This window comes from Chelonoidis abingdonii, chromosome 3, assembly GCF_003597395.2.
Source record: "Chelonoidis abingdonii isolate Lonesome George chromosome 3, CheloAbing_2.0, whole genome shotgun sequence".
NCBI classification, from domain to species: Eukaryota; Metazoa; Chordata; order Testudines; family Testudinidae; genus Chelonoidis; species Chelonoidis abingdonii.
Window position 1 is genome coordinate 120,009,827 of NC_133771.1, and position 17,799 is coordinate 120,027,625.

Below are 17,799 nucleotides of genomic sequence, written 5' to 3' on the forward strand. Positions count from 1 at the left end.
TTTCTCCAACACAGGCAGAGTGACTGCCAGAATCAGTTTACTTATTTAGTTTCTCATATAGGTACTCATCACAGTAGTACCTGAGCAAATCACTTTGCTTCTACATCTCTGCTCCCACCTATTTTCTATCACAAAAAAGCCAGAAAGTGGCCTTTGATGCACACTACATTTACCGAAGTGTGTTTTCAATAAGAGGAAATAACAAAAACATGGGACAAAAGATATCTAGGTTGAGATTAATTATCCCGTGCACATTTCCTGCTAAAGCATATTTTCCTCAGTCTGAAAAAACACAGAATGTGGAGGTCAGGATATGAGCACCTCAGAGCACCAAAACATGCCACTTATTTGTAATCAGTGACCAGCAAGACAAAACATACTGAAGAAATCTAGGTCAAGGACTTATCCTTCTAATTTGTCTGTACTGAAATGACCATACTTTTGGATGGTCTCTGTGCGTCTATATGAATCTCCTTAGCTGCCTCGGTTTTCTGTGCATGTATTCCATGCCCCTTCTATTTTAGAAGTTTTTAATATTTTGCAGAAGTACATTCTTGGACATGCACACATTTTATTTTCATATACAATGTACATACCATAAACATCCTCCTCCACACACCTGGTTCTTGTCCTACAGAGATTATTTCAATCTCAAACAGAAAATCTCTCTGTATTCACCATACTCACACTGCTCTTCTTGCTCATAACAGATATTTGATAGTACCTTCATTTGTTCCATTTCAGGTCGCTCAGCTGCCTCTGCTAGTTTCTGCAGAACTATGTATTTGTGATCAGCCAATGATGTAAACAGTAGCTTTAGATCATTCTGTAAGAGACAAAGTTCAAGTGAAATTTTAAAAGAAAAAAATGATAGCCAATCATAACTCACAGCAATTAAACATTAGTCTCTTCCCAGACAAGAGTATATCATTTGTTGACACAATGGACTAAACTTTCAGAACATTGTTACTTGTATGTATTCAGAATGGAAATTATGAACACAAATGCATACAATCTATTGTGTATTCAATTAGATGTACAAAGTGCTTTAAAATCACATGTGAGACTGTTGACAACTTCAAAAAAAAGGTGAAACAACAACAATTAGGCAAGTGTAACATTCAGAGGGAAAAAAAACCCCACCTATGTGGACTCTTTCCATTCTAATTCGACAAAATGAATTCATACTTTCCCTAAGAATGCCTTATTTAACAAAAATTAATAAATGACAGCTCAAATGCTTCTAAATTGCTCATTTTAGCTATCAAGCTTCTACGAAAAAAATCTTTTTGCCTATAAACTGAGCAAATCTAACATGGAAGTCAATGAAACACAACAAACATGGATTCAATATTGCCGCTTTCAGTCATTTGTCAGAGCAGGACTACATTTTAATCCGTTTGTTGTTTTTCAGAACTACCCTTAAATAAATTCTTAGTGCTTTCTTCTCTGTTCACATATTTATCACAGCTATGCTCACAATACTAGAAAGCATCAGCAACATCACTACATTTTCAGACACCCAGCAAAGGCAGAAAATAATGGTGATTTATTTTTATATGATGACTTCTTATGCAACAGCACCTATGGTATTGCAACAATATACACTTCTGATCTCTTTTCTCTACCAGTTAGGCATTTTACGCCTAACACTTGTTGCTAGTGTTTGTTTCATTTGTGCCAGAGCAAGCCATCTCTACGGGGGTTTTGGAGATTAAAACTAAGAAACGTGACAGGCTGTGTGTTGAGGGAAGTTCCAGATATATGAAGAATAAAGATATTCATTCAAGATGCGACAACAAAGACATATGTGACTAAAATAGATACTGTACTTGCTTCACTCTTGAATGTTATGAAAATCCTTTCAAAATACTCATTCAGTTTGTGATCCTGATCTAAACAGAGACAGAAGGCATGGGATACACCAATTTTACAACAGTTGCTGGAAGTTCTAATTCCTGTAAGAAACTTACTAAAGTGACTGGCAGTGTAGGCTTTATGTGGCAGGAAAAGGGGAGAAGATGGCAGTAACCCCCTGACGCCTGAAAAAGTTCTAGGCGAATAAAGCGTTAGGGTAGTATATACACAGAGTTTTTCACACTGTAGGACGCTTGAGGTAGGAGCGGTCAAAGGACAATGGGATGGTGTAAACGAAGTTGAGAAGGCAGATATCAAAACAAGGCTAATATTTATTATATATTTTGCACTGTATCCCACCTTACCAACAAAGCACTATGCTGTTTGTACCTTAGAAATATGAAAGCGATAGTTACTTTCCCCCCTTAAGAATAGTAGTCAAAGACTGTTTATTGTAATACCAAATATGTGCTATGTATTATTAGATGAACATTCACTGTAGCACACAGGGAACTATACATACAACTATTCTGCTAAAAATAATGTGAGTTGAAACTTTGGCCCAAATTTTTAAAAGGGACTAGTGATTTTCAGTGTTTCCATTTTTGGATACTCAATTTGAGACAGACATCACAGTGTGAGTACTTCACACTTTCTGAAAGTCAGGTTTATTTAAGGTGTTACCAGTCATATACCAAAAAATTGAGGCACTTAACATCTCTAGTCACTACTGAAAACCCTGTCTTAAAACTCCACTTGTCATGTGGAAATTTTACCCATTCATTCTATTCCCTAATAATCCCCCAAAACTTTCAACAGATAAAGTGACATGGGGGAAAGTCTAGAGAATTCCTTGGGAATAGGCAACCTACCTGGAAAGTGAGTATTTGATGAAGTCTCTCTTTCATTTGATGGCATCTCTGGTTTACTATTGACTCCAGCATGGTCAGCCTCCCCAGTAGACAGTCCAAAGTGTCCTCTATTACATCCCTGTTATCACTGTTCTCAGGAAATGTTTGAGAAAACAAATTCTTGTTCTTATCCATTTCTTCTGACATCTCTTTGATATCTTTGGCAAGAGACTGGAGTTTTTATAGAAGAACAGAACAATTTTTGGAATTAGACACAAATAAGTAAACCTACCGTATTGCTGTAACTACCACCCCTTCATTCACAATAGACTTTAAAACCATGCTAAAAAGCCCAGGAAATCTTTTCAGTAACAGTAAAAGCCCATTGCTCTGAGAAAAAAGCTCTGAAACATAAAAGGGCTGTGGAACGGAACCATTAGCCTAAACAACAGCTGTCCTGTGTCCAGTTACTGCAGAATGAGGCTGCCTTCTCTTCCATTCAAGCAGGGTCTGGTCCTTGTGAATTTGCATTGTGCATACAACCAATGGCTAAATCCGCCCTTGCTCTACTTCATTCCAATTTCTACGTACTAATATGGACATGTACCATCTTGCAGGAGTGCGCAGTCTCTCAGTGTGGCTTGTTTACTGCTCAGGCCTCTCCCTCCAATGCCATGGCCTGGTTTTTGAAATTGATGTTTTATCATCTTTCTACATAAGCTTGTCAGTTTACTCTAGTCAAAGAGAGTAGGCACAAGGGCCTCTAAAAGTGTGAGATCTTATTTCTCTTCCGACTAGACAAATATTGGGTCAGATGCTGCTTTCTGAAATCAGTAGAGTCACTTTACACTTAATGTAATGTAGCTGAAAGCATATTTTGGCCCACTGTATGCAAGTGTGCTGTTCATAGAATCACAGAAATGTAGGGTTGGAGGGGACCTCACAAGAGGTCATAAAGTCCATCCCTCAACGCTGAGGTGGGACCAAGTAAACCTAGACCATCCCTGACAAGTGTTTGTCCAATCTTAAAAACCTCCAGTGATGGGGATCCCACAACTTCCCTTGGAAGCCTATTCCAGAGCTTAAACTACCCTTATAGCTTGAAAGTTTTCTTAATATCTAACCTAAATCTCTTTTGCAGCAAATTAAGCCCATTACTTCTTCTAGCCTCCGTGGATGTGGAGAACAATTGATCACTGCCCTTTTTATAACAATTTTTTATATATTTGAAGAGTTCTCTCTCTACTCAGCCTTCTCTTTTTTCTAAACTAAACATGCCCCATCTTTTTAACCTTTCCTCTTGGGTTGTTTTCTAAATCTTTTATCATGTTTATTGCTTTTCTCTTGACTCTCTCTCCAATTTGACCAGATCTTTCTTGAAGTGTGGTGCTCAAAACGGAGACAGTACTCTAGCCGAGGCCTCATCAGGTCCAAGTAGAATGGAACAATTACCTCCAGTGTTTTACATACAACATTCCCATTAATACATTCCAGAATGGCATTTGCTTTTTTCACAACTGCATCATGCTGTCCACTTATATTCAGTCTGAGATCCCTATAACCCCAGATCCTTTTCAGCAGTTTTATCGCCCAGTTATTCCCAATTTTTAATCTGTGCACTTGGTTCTTCCTCTGAAGTGTAGTATCCTACATTTCTCTTTATTGAATTTCATCTTATTGATTACAGACCAGTTCTCCAATTCATCAAGATCATTTTGAATTGTAGTCCTGTCCTCCAGAGAGCTTGCGACCCCTCCCACCTTGATGTGATCTGGAAATTTTATAATTTGACTCTCCACTCCTCCTTCCAAGTTAATGAAAATATTGTATAGTACTGGACTCAGGACTGACCCCATACAGGACCACACTTGAAATGTCTTTCTGGTGTGAGGGGAAAACATTAATAACTACGCTTTGATTTTATTCTTTCAACCAACTATGCACTCACTGTATAGTAATTTCATCTAGACCACATTACCCTAGTTTGCTTATGAGACAGTCATGTGGGACTGTGTCAAAAGTCTTACTAAAGTTCAGATATATCAAGTATACTGCTTCCCTAGGCCAGTAACCCTGTTAAAGGATGAAATAAGGTTGGTTTGACATGAATTGTTCTTGACAAATCCATGTTGGTTATTGCTTGTCACCCTATTATCCTCTAGAAGCCTACAAATTGATTGCTTAATAGTTTGTTCCAATATCTTTCCACATATTGAAGTTAGGCTGACTTGTCTAAAATTTCCCAGGTCCTCCTTCTCCCACTTTTTAAACATACATACTCTCTTTGCCTTTCTCCAGCCCTCTGAGACCTCACTCAACCTCTAAGAGTTCTCAATGCTTCCAAGATTGCTTGGGCTCTTCCTTAAGTACCCAAAGGTAATATCATCAGGCTCCGCTAACTTGAATACATCTAACATATCTAAACATTCTTTAACCTGTTCTTACCCTCTTCTGGCTTGTTGCTTCCCCCTTGCTGTTAATATTAATTGTGTTAATCATTTCAATGAAGACTGAAAAATAACAGGCATTAAATACTCCAGCCTTTTTTGTGTCATCTGTTACTAACTCTCTTCCCCTGCTAAGTATTGGACTTACACTGTCCTGTGTCTTTCTTTTGCTCTTATGGTATTTCTAGATCATCCTCTTACTGCCTTTTACGTCCCTTGCTAGGTGCAACTCATTTTGCCCCTATATGCTTGTGCTATTTTTTGTACTCATCCTTCGCAATATGTTCTTCTTTCCACTTTTTGTACTATTGCTTTCTGATTTTAGATAGTTAAAGAGCTGCTGATACAGTCATTCTAGATTCTTACTGTTCTTCCTCTCTCCTCCTCATCTGCATAGATTACTGTTGTGTCTGTAATACTGTCTCTGAGGAACTGCCAGCTCTCCTGAACATCTTTTTCCCTTCGCTTTCCTTCCCACAGTAACTTACCTACCAATTCTCTATGTTTGTTGACATCTGCTTTTGTGAAGTCCCTCATTCTTATGATGACAGAGTCTTAACTGGAAGGAGTTTTCCAGTTTCATTCAATTATGCAAAACTATTATTCTATAGAGTCTTACTTCTCCCTAAAATACAAAGCAAAACAGAACCTGATTGGAAAACTAAAAATACTTACTTCCTGGTTATACAGGCAAGTTTCTGTCTCTTCCGGAAGCAGGGCTGTAGCAACAAACAAGCATTGTTCAACTCCATCTAGCCAAGAAGAGGTGGCTGTGACGCTGTCATACAGCTTCTGCTCCATGTGCAGGCTTTCCTTCTCTGCTCCTCCAGCCTGAGTGAAAGGAGCCAAAGTGATAGGAATGTCTGTCAGTTCATACTGTCTCCATACAGGGAAGCCTCATATACCTTAGTAATGTCCAGCGGTTTTCTAGTGTTCAGGGAGGCCAGCTCACTGCTAGGGGGGAACTAGAGGAGTGTTCACTCTGTACAGCAGCTCTGCATAAAATTAGATTTAAAAAACAAACAATGTCACTGTACCTGAGATGAAACATCTTCAAAGGCCTGGTTCAAACCAACCAGTATAGATTCAAATGATGATTTATCTTGTGCCTTTCCTTCCCCTTTATACAAGGGTAGGCCAGACATCAGTCTGTTTGGTCTGCTGTAAAGCTGCTAGGAGAGAAGTATTGGTTAGAGTATTTCTGATGTACACTGGATCTCTCAAATGAAAACATAGATACTACTACTGGCTGAGGAGCCCCTACACTATTAAATAAGTCACACACATATCGCTGTTATAAATTCATATTGTATAAAAGCTGCTCACACTGGAAGGTCACAGCATGTATGGACAGTTTAGCTGAGCTAGACTTAGCAATGAGATATGAATACCCAGAGATGCTGAAATAGTAATATGTTGGAAAGCTACAGTTACTACACCATTCTGGAACAGAGCACTAAACCAGTGCCTAACAAGAGGAAAAGGACAGTATAACACTATCCAATGGCTGGGAGCTGCAGCTAGACAAATTCTTCTCTACCTTGCATAGGCACTAACTGTGTGGGTGTGCCAGAGCTGGAACACCCATGGAAAAAAATAGTGGGTGGTCAGTTTTGTTTTTTTTTAAAATTAATCAGGACAAATGAGAGGCCAATGAGGATCGCTGACTATATTTATATTGTACCATATTTTTAAATAACAAAACCATCTACATTTACACATAAGGCCCAATCCAGCTTCCATTAGCATCCATGAGAAAGTTTTCACTGGGTTTTATGTAAACTGAGTCAAGCCCAGAGTGAGTCTACATAAACATGCACCTTCATCGCTGTTGTTCTCATTCTTTACTCATTCTCTCTTTGATGCACACCTTTGCCGCATTTCACTTTAAACTGGGCTGCAAGCTCTTTCACACAGAGCCAATCTCTTGCCATATGTACACAGGAAGGCCCCAGTCCTAAATGGGGCCTCTGGGCACTACTAAAATACAAATAAACTAATAATAATTATTTGTTTTAATCTCAGCCAGACCCTTGGATAGCTGACAAATGGTTCTGCTTACATCTAAAGTGAAGGTTATCTGCGATCCACGCAAATCTTGAACCATTTATCTCTTGCAGTAAAACCTTATGAGTGAAATCCTGGCCTCATTGAGGTCTGGGATTAATAATACTTCCAATTCTGGTTAATTTCTAAAATTTTACAAAAATCATGTTTTATACTCGAACTATTTTTATATACATGTATTCTACATAAGGCATTTTCTGTGCATAAACTGTACTTTGTGTGCTCAACTACATGCTTTTCATATAAGAGTGCACAGAGACATTAAAAATAGCTACCGGCTGTGCCTCTTCCTGTTCCAAAGCATTCTGCAGCAGTCTCTGTTTGGTGCTGAATTCCTGGTGCAAGCTTTCCCATTTCATTTTCATTTGATCTTCAGCTGACGGAGTCTCACCTTCCAAGCCTAACTCCTGAGATAACACATCAGGCTTCTCACTGTGACAAAAAAATATGAATTAAGCTCAAACTATACAGGAAGGATTGTAATTAAATGTGTTTCTTGCCCCTTTCAATTATGATTTTTTCACATAATTCAATTTTGAAATAAAAGCCTTAAAAAAAAAAAAAAAAGCTTTTACTTGTACTTTCAGGCAGTAATATGGATACATTTAGAACAGAAATAAATACTCAGATATAACCAGACAAGTCCAACTTTTATGAACTGTATGGAGCTGAAAACACTCATATAAGCTAATAGAAATACACATACAACCCCCAAATTCATGAAAAATACATTACATTCAAATTTAAAATCTGAATCAGTTTTTATTTCAAAGAATGAGAAGTTATTTAAATTACTAGTTATTAATTTGGATCAACTCTCTCTCTCTATTTTTCCCCCCTGTATGTATCCTGCATTACTTCTCCTCATGTCAGACATGTTACCTGAACCTTGGTGAATAAAAGGTTAAGTTCAACTTTCCCCCTTCTTTTATAACCAAGTTCAGGGGTAAGGCTGTGACTGGGGCTATTTGGAAAACAACTGTTCCACAACTATTACAGGACTGGCTTGAATCCCAAACTTGGGAGATTTTCAATTTATTTTAAATTATTATACTTCCTTGTTGTAAACACTAACCCCTGAGGAAGACAAACTGCTGAGATCAACTGACCTCCTTCCTCTGCTGAGTCATTTCACATACACTGGTTTTGAAGTAAAAATCGGTGATACTGAGCATCAAAACTTTTGCTCCACAATCCTCTGAGCCACCTTTATGCCTCCCAGATTCTGGAATATTGCAGGAGGTAATGTTATTTAAGCAGCTCTGAGAGCTGTTCTAATTTATGGCATCCTATCTGCCCCACCCCCAGGGCTGTTAATGGCCAGCTTTGCAGCAAATGGAAATCCAGGACTCTCCACGTTCCCCAACCCCACCCCTGCATACTCCCATGCCATGGCTTGCGGGAATCCTCAAGCAGGCTGTATATGTCTTCTTCAGTTACTGCCAGGGAGAATTCTCCCCCAGCCTGAACCAATGATTGGCGTAAATTGTCCAGAGTGAGGGTGAGAAGCTCATCCTAAGGCTCAAAATTCAAGGAACACTCTGGGAACCAAAGATAAAAGTCTTAATTAACTTAATGCAGAGAAAATAAGTTATAGACAATTCAACTGCTAACAAGATTATGCTTTCAGATCACAATGGTCTAGGATAGTATTATTAGGAGCCCCAGTCACGGACCAAGACCCCATTGTGCTAGGCTCCATACAAACACAAACAGAATAAAAATTAGAGAACACAATGTGGAAGAAACAGACAGAAGCAAAGAAGCCAAAGTATGAAGGCTTAGGGATCTCTGCTGAAAAAAAATGTATCAAAGCTCACCTAGCTTGACGGCCATCTGGAGCAGAGTGTTGGGTTAGGATTTCTTCTCCACGGCTTGCTACTAAACGAAGCAGGTTCTTCTGCTCTGCCAGCTCTTGTTCCAGCTCCTAACAGAGAACAAAGGCAGCTATGTTAATAGGTTTTTTTTTTTCTGGTCATAAATTCATGCGTATACTATGCATGTTTTTACCTCTCTTAACCATCAGAATTGGACAGCCATCAAAATAAATGCTCAGGAGATGTGTATAGATGCTCACAGACCTTCCCAGAATGATACTGATGTCCATAGCCTCCCCTCATTGTTATTAAGGTGAGTAATCTCAAAAAAACAATATGCTACTTACGACTCAGTCATGCCAAACTACGACTCCACAAGGGTGCATGTATCTATTGCCTCCATAAGACAGCAGTGGAGCACTTCAGAACCCTAATGAATGTATCCTTACAACACCTCTGTGAAGTAAGGTAAGTATCCTCCTCAGTGTACAGATGGGGAACTGAGGGACAGTGAGATTAAGTGACTTGCCCAAGTTTACACAGGAAATAATGGGCAGGGCCAGAAACAGAACACAGATTTCTTGGGTCCCCATTCAGTGCCGTTACCACAAGGTCATCGTTAATCTGGTCTGGCTGGCTCTATCAGATCTTTGATGGGGAGCATAATCTCTTTAGTGTTCCAGGTATGCTGGATAATGCAGCATGCTAGCACAAAGCTTTTAGCCCTTATTCAGAAAGTATTAAAGCACATACTTAAGTAATTTGCTGCACTGGGGCCTTAGATCCTGTAGTGCTGTAGAAAACCCTACAACAGATAGTGCAACATGGCTCCCTCTCAGTAGCTAGGTAGCTTGGCTGGCTTGTGAGAAGAGGAGGTGGAAACATGGCCCTATACCCACCCTTTTGTCAGTGCATGGGAAGTACAAAGTACTAACTTTCTGTTGCTGGAGGTTGCTCTGTTGCTGCTGGGAACGGGTTGTTTGTACTTGTGCCAGCCATTCTTGGACACTGGGACTGTGTGAGGATACCAGGTCCAATTCACACTCCTCCTTGTCTTGTAAAGCTCCCTGCTTTGATTAAGAAGAAAAGAAACAATCAATCACTTTATATAACAGGGATCTTTTATGTTACAATGAAATGTGAGACACTGGCTTGCTCAGTCCATATTAATGCGGTATAGCGCCTTTCAACTCTTTAAGTTGCTGGCTCACGTAACTTCAAGTCACAGCTGAGCTAAATTTATTAGTTTGTTGGCCTGTATCAGGTAGGTCTCCATAAAACAAACCAAGCAAACACCTCCACCACAACTGGCATCTTGCTAGCAGAATCAGAGGAACAGGACTGGCATAGACTTTCTTACATGAGGTCCCTTCAGTTCAGAGAAAAGGCACATTAACAAGACAGCAATGAAAAGGGTTGCAGTTAGAATGGGGCAAATAATTGATTTTTCAGTTCATCCAGCAAACCAAAATATTATTTTCCTTCAGAAAATGTTTAGAATTTGTCAGCAAACTGGAAAAATCCAGTCAGATTCAGAAAAGTGAGATAGCGTCTTTCCTTTTAACCTTTAGCTAGTGATGAGGGAACTGGCCAGGCATGTGGGAGACCCAGCTGTGAATCTCCACTCTGGAGCAGAGATTTGAATTCAGATCTCCCCCCTGAGCAGTCTCACCTCCAGGCTATCCTGGGGTGAGTTATTCTCAATCTCACCTACTGAAGATACCCCACTTTGTATACATATTTAAGCAAACTGAGGCACCCTCTTCTACTGTGCAAGTACCCCAACCACCAAGCTATTAGCTATTCTGGGATAGGCTACTCTCTCTCTCCTGTTCTGCTTTGTATAACTACTTAACTATTCATTGGGCCAGAGAATACAAGAGAATAAAGCTCTCACCTGGGAGATAGCAGAGGTGAATTTAAATCTCTCATCTGAATCAGGCAGAGAGAAGATTTGAATCCACACCTCTTAGCACCAGGTGAATCTCTTAATCACCAAGTTATAGCCTCTTTCTCTCTCTCTGACCCAATTATAATCAATATATAGAATGGAACAACTTTAGCAGAAGAGTTTGTGAGTAGCATAGCTCAGAGGTTAGGCAGCTCACCTGGGCTAGGGAAACACTGAGTTTAAGTGTTGCTCCAAAGTAGGGATTTAAACCTGCATCTTCCAGCTAAGTGCACTAATCACTGGCTAAAGGTGACACAAGCATAGTTTTCTGAGACTGACCCTGAAAAATGTTTCCCAGATGAAATTAACTGGGTCAAATTCATGAATCATTTTGGGTCAATTAGAACTGCATTTTTTAATTGAATAAACTACTAGTCTGAAAAATTTCACCCAGCTCCAGTTGCAGTTGCCCTGTGCATTCATTCTGTGAATGTTATTCCATGGATAAACTGCAGATCACTTTCTTCAGGGCTGCTAATCCAGTACCTCACTCAAACATTCCATTTGTTTTTTAAAAGTGAAGACCTCCACTAATTGATCTCTAGCCTAAAATGACTACCAGCTTTAAAAGTTCCAACTGACAATGATGGGAATTAGTTGATTGTTTCCATTAGCTTACTGATTATTTACAAATGAGAGAATGCTGGTTGTCATTCTGGCCTACACACTAAGCCCCAAAATTAATAAGTATATTTGAATCAGTTAATCTGTGGTAGATAAAAAGATAAATACAAAAGATAGAGTGTTGATTGTCAGAGACAAACAGAGATAAAGAGATGGACAGACAGCAATTTTAGGAAAACTGATTCCCATTCACCCTTCCTAATTGTATATAATAGATCCTTTCTTCTCAAATAAATTATTAGACAAGTTTTTTGTATAAACTCCTCTCAAAGAGAAAACAAAGCCCTCAGTTGTACAGATGATATTTCGTTTGATCCAGCCACCTTTCCATAATCCTTGACCCCTAAAATACTCAATGAAATCCACATCCATTGTAAATTCAGAAGTGCTGATCAGCAATAGCAGAAGAATGTATTTAAATGCAGGGATTTAAGCACAAATTTTCTTCTCCAGCATTTTACAGACATGAACTTATATGGTTCTGGAATTTTGGGGTTTTGTGCTTGTCTGAGTATATTCAAAGTTAGCACCTTTTAAATATCTGGATACAGAAATACCAGGCTATCATGGAACACTTTCTCCTGTTGTTTTTCTGTACTGATTCCAAACCCCCAAAATATATTGTTTGCTTTGAAAGCCTAAGAATTGCACTGCTTACAGAGCTACAAGAAATAAAAAAAAAATTCAAACAAAGACAACTGGGAAAGAATCTAATAGTCACTGAATCTGTAGGAAACTAGGAACAAATTCTGCCCTCAGAGGGGCACAGACAGCTCCCACTGATTTCACTGGGAGCCAAATATGTGCAGTCAATGGTAAATTTAGGCCTCTGCCTGATTTTTAAAAAGCTACATGAAAGTTAGCCAACAACACTTGAGTAACAACACTGAAATTGAGGTTAGTGGGCTTTTAACCTTAACTGAACTATACACATTTGGGAACTTTCTGAAGAATAAAATGTTTCTCAGTCTTTTATTGCATTAGAAAAAGTAAGTGCTTCACTATGAGTTGTGGGTGCTCAGCCTTTCTGAAAATCAAGTCATTTATTTAGATGCTTATTTATGGACATAGGAGCCTAAATTTAGACATCACTTTTAAAAATTCTGGCCATTATCTTCACCATTTTCCTCATCTTTGCCCCTCTGCATCGGTTGCAAGCCCATGATTTAGGGAGGGCTAGAATGGATTGGGCCTAGGATGGGAGATGGGAAGAGGACCTGATCTGTAAACATTTAATTGAATGTCTCTGGCTTACAGGTCTTTGCTTCCTTCCTCCCCCCGGCCTCTGGCTTCCTCGCCTCTCCTGTCTAGTCCCTTCTAAACCTTTCCATTGAACACCTCCTTTTCCCAGCCTCATTTAAGAACTTGTCTCTGCTTCTTTTTCTGACTCCTTGCCTTCCATGCACTCACAGAATCCCTACTTCCTGCTCAGTGAGAGGGGAAGGAGCAGAATGACATTTGAATGGACAAAGAAACATAGAAGTAGTAAGTACTTTCATCTTTCTAGGGAGTGAGTTGTGCAATGATGGTGACACCACACTTGATGTCAAGTAACAAATATCAAAAGCAGCAAACAATTTTCATAAACTGGAAAAGATTTCAAGAAGTTGCACGATTGGCGCTGACAGAAAATGACACATTTTTAACTCTAGCATCATGTCAGTCCACCTTTATGGAGCAGAGTCATGGACGTTATTCAGAGTTCATTGGAAAGAGTTTCTTACAATATCAGAAAGTCTAAGTAGAGTAAACCAATCTAAAGCATCAAACATGGTAAGATACTGATGGTGATCGCCATATTTAGGACACATTTTAAGTATGCCACCACCATGACTTCCATGGGAAGTGATAATATGGACATTACTTGGACAGAGATACCTGAAAACTGCTATAATGTCCCCTCTCAGTCTTCTCTTTTCCAAACTAAAAAAACCCAATTCTTTCAGCCTTCCTTCATAGGTCATGTTCGCAAGACCTTTAATCATTCTTGCTGCTCTTCTCTGGACCCTCTCCAATTTTCCACATCTTTCTTGAAATCGGTGCCCAGAACGGGACACAATACTCCAGTTACGGCCTAAACCGCTGCAAGAGTAGAACGGAAGAATGACTTCTCGTGTCTTGTTTACCCACACACCTGTTAAATGCATCCAAATCACGTGTGCTTTTTTTGCAAAGTATCACACTGTTGACTTGCATATTTAGCTTGTGGTCCACAATGATCCTAGATCTCCTTTCTCCATACCCTTCCTAGACAGTTCTTCCCCTTCTGTAGTGTGAAACTGATGTGTTCCTTCCTAAGTGGATGCACTTGCATTTGTCTTTTGTTGAAGCTTCATCCAGTTTACCTCAGAACCGATTTCTCCAACTTGTCCAGATCCATTTTGAATTTGACCGTGTCTCTCAAAAGCAGTTCAATCCTCCCAGTTTGGTATCGTCTGCAAAACTTAATAATAAGCGTATTTCTATCTATGCCAACATCTAAGAGTCCTTGATGAAGATATTGAAGCACAAAGCCAGTCCCAAAAAGACCCCTGCGGAAACCCACTTGTTATACTGTTCCAGCAGGATTGGGAGCCATAATAACTACTCTCTGAGTCGGTTATCCAGCCAGTTATTGCACGCCACCTTCTAGTAGCCCCATCTAGAATTGTATTTGCCTAGTTTATCGATAAGGATATCATGCGAGACCATATCTAAATGCCTTACTAAATCTAGGTATTCCACATCCACGCGCTTCTCCTTATCGCACAAGACTTCGTTTTATCCTATCAACAGAAACTATCAGATTGGTTGATGTGATTTGTTCTTTACAAAATCCATGCTGGCTATTTCCCTATACACCTACCACTTCCAAGTGTTTGCAGATAAAATTTCTTTAATTACTTGCTCCCATTAATCTTCCTGGGCACAGAAAGTTAAACTAACGGTCTGTAGTTTCCTGTAGATTGTTTTTATTCCCTTTTATAGATGAGGCAGCTAATTGCCCTTTTCCAGTCTTCTGGAATTCTCTCGTCTCCCATGACGTTCCAACGATATGAGCTAGAAGGCTCAGATACTCTTCTACATCCTTGAGTATTCTAGGATGCATTTCATCAGGCCCTGGTGACTTGCAGGCATCTAACTTTTCTAAGTGATTTTTAACTTGCTCTTTTTTATTTTATCTTCTAAACCTACCCGCTTCCCATTTAGTCATTTACTAAAATATCCTTCACTGATCTGATGTTACACAGCTTCCTCTATCTTCTTATGTTCATGACCTGCAACTGAAGTCCTAAAAGCTAAAATAGCTGCTTACATGGATATATAAACTTCCAAGAACATGGTCTTTAAATAAAATGGAAGTGTTGCATTTATGTAACATTTTGGGGTAAGTGGATGATTTAAGTCCAATAATAACTTTAAATTATAACAAAATTATCTTAATATTAGCAAAGTAGCCAAAAATTCTGTAAATAAGCTTACAATAAAACTGGGGTTCATTTATCTTATTGTATTTAAAAACCCATCATGCAAGAAATCAAGTTTTGATACCTATTACTATCTTTGCATTTTGCCAGTGATTTTATATGACATACATGAGACAATATTATACCTCAGCACACTGCTGGTAACATTTATTTAATTTGCATAATCATGAGGTTTACTATGCAAGAATAATGTTGAAGGGGTAATTGGCATGAAATGTTTTCTTTTCAGAATAAAAAATTCGCAACACATCTAATATCATACTTTTGCTGTTCAGATTAGGTATCTGCTTTTTTGAAAAAAACAAAACAAAACTTTTTTTATTGTTGTTTTTTTGCACTTCTGTAGGCACTAGGACTAAAAATAGTTCCTAGTAACTTTTCAAGCTAAGTGCTCCATAAAGTTCAATCTGTATTACAATACAGACATCTTTTGAAGCTTATCATGTATGTGATTTGCACACCAAAGGCTAGAGAAGAAGAAAAAAAATCCCAGAGCAAGGAAATTCAAAACCAAAAGCAAGTCTGTCATGTTAACATGTTCGACTTTCTTCTGTGCTCTCCCTTCTCCGCATGCTAATTTAGCCTAAAGAATAAATAAGATAACTGTGAAAACAAAAGACATTATCTAGTTGCATTAGGTACAGTCATACTGCTGGGAGTAACATCCTAAAGCAATATTCAGATTAAATCTGTCAATCTTTGTTCCCCATTTCTTCAAGGGAGAGAATATCTTATCTAGATGGATGATACTTGTTACTGATTGCAACATTTAATATATGTTCCATTATTTTGTTGATGATTTGATTCTTGTATGCTCACAATGCATTATACGGAAAAAAGTAAGTACAGTACCTGCCCCAGAGAGCTTACAATCTACAACAGACAAAAGACTGGGGATAAGGGTTCAGTAAATTTAGGCCAACTAATCAAATAGTACGTTATTGCTGTCTAGTAACGATACTGAGATAAAATTAACTTAATTATGAAATCAACGATCTGTGTTATATCATGCAAATATTAAGCTACAGCTAATTCTGTATATGTTTTAGCATCCTGCTATTTGTTGTTTTAATATGTGTAACTTACATTATAATGGTAAAACATTTCTTAACTCCCTCTCCCAATTGTCTGAAACCCCCTATCTTAATTGTTAGGGGGAAAAATACTGGTCCCTACAAAGCCAATTACAAAGAGCTGCTTACTTGAATGTTGATTTGTTTGTCATGCAGCACTCTCTGCAGCTCCAGAAGGCTTCCCTTTAAAGTTCTGAGCTTTACGGCCAATAGCTCTGCCTCATCCTTTGTGTGCGCCTTTCCTTCCATGAGCAGGTTCTCATTGTGCACGGAGAGCTCTGACAAGGCCACCACTTTCTGTTCTATTTCCACCAGCATGTTCTGCAGCAGCAAAAGCAAAGAGGCAAATCCATACATTTCCAGCATTCACCAAGCTTCCGGGCAAGGAGACCCGTGGCCTACCTCATCCTCTTCCAAACTAAAGATTTTCCTTGTTTTGCTCTCCAGTCCCCTCTAGAGTCCTCAGAAATACGCTTGCAACCTTTTATTTTTGGTTTTAAACTTTAAAAGAAGTTCATTGAAAAGTTGGCTTATTTGAAACAGAAAATGTGCTACAAAGGAGACACCCTTTTTTGCATTTCAACGGCAACTGTGGCTAAGATGCCTAGTGGCTACTCCATTCTTTTTGTGCTGGACAGTGACACCACTGCATAAGGACAATAAATAGATCACACACAGCTATGGCTACTCCTTTCCTCTTCATTGAATATATAACAGGAAAGAAGTCATTCTCTCTGCCTTCCCACCCTCCTTCCCCCACATTGCTGTGTCTGTATTGATAAGCTTCTCTTCTCACTGTTTGCCTTTTCTGATTGGTGCTTGAATGGCCTTGAGATCCTCTGTATAATCCTCTTTAGTCTAGAGAGCGATTTACAGTGACAAATCTGTGGCTTACATGTTTTCATAATCTATTTTCCTGATATGCAGCTCACTATTTATATATTAAATAGATAATGAGGCACATTTTGCTGCTTCCAAATTAAAAGATCATATTAGATTTTTACTCAGATTTAGTCTGATAAAGGTGCGTTTCCATTTTCCACAGCACCTGTCAAGTGCTCTAGAGCAGAGGTTCTCAAACTGGGGGTCGTGAGGGTATTACGTGGGGGGTTGTGAGCTGTCAGTCTCCACCCCAAACCCTGCTTTGCCTCCAGCATTTATCATGGTGTTAAATATAAATTAAAAACACTTTTTATACAAGGGGGAGTCACACTCAGAGGCTTCCTATGTGAACGGGGTCACCAGTACAAAAGTTTGAGAACCACTGCTCTAGCAGCTTCGTCCTCTGAAAGAATGTGTGCTGTAAAAGATGGGCAGAACTTGAAAAAATGAAAACATTTGTTAAATTTATTACACAAAGGATTGTGTTGTGAGTTTTGAAACACAGGCAATTTAAAGTACCATTACTTGAAGAGCAGTATTAATTTTTTCACACTAAATTAGCTATTGCCTTTTCACTAATCCATTTCCTAACGTTTACATACAAATGATAAATCATACTACAATTTTATTTTAACTTCAAAGTGTTGGTCTACAGATAGCAACACATTTCCCAAGAATGAACAGTGATTGGGCAGACTGAAAATCCAACTACTGAAGAGCTCTTAAAGACTGGAAACATGGTTTGATTCTAATCTTTATTGCA

At 38.8% G+C, this 17,799-nt stretch overlaps 1 protein-coding gene across 10 annotated transcripts in view; it reads right to left on the reverse strand.

Annotated features, from left to right (window-relative positions):
* The window catches only part of SYNE1 (spectrin repeat containing nuclear envelope protein 1), a 498,327-nt gene that overhangs the window by 123,031 nt on the left and 357,497 nt on the right, over positions 1 to 17,799 (reverse strand). For 7 of the 10 annotated variants that reach the window (XM_075064059.1, XM_075064058.1, XM_075064055.1 and 4 more), the window contains 8 exons: positions 16,284 to 16,475; positions 9,975 to 10,109; positions 9,043 to 9,149; positions 7,498 to 7,654; positions 6,193 to 6,324; positions 5,831 to 5,986; positions 2,730 to 2,939; positions 725 to 826 (listed from right to left, as the gene is read on the reverse strand). In XM_075064059.1, coding sequence (XP_074920160.1) covers positions 725 to 826; positions 2,730 to 2,939; positions 5,831 to 5,986; positions 6,193 to 6,324; positions 7,498 to 7,654; positions 9,043 to 9,149; positions 9,975 to 10,109; positions 16,284 to 16,475 — 1,191 coding nt within the window. The remainder of the gene's footprint in view (positions 1 to 724; positions 827 to 2,729; positions 2,940 to 5,830; positions 5,987 to 6,192; positions 6,325 to 7,497; positions 7,655 to 9,042; positions 9,150 to 9,974; positions 10,110 to 16,283; positions 16,476 to 17,799) is intronic. The other 3 variants (XM_075064060.1, XM_075064057.1, XM_075064054.1) reach the window with 1 other exon arrangement.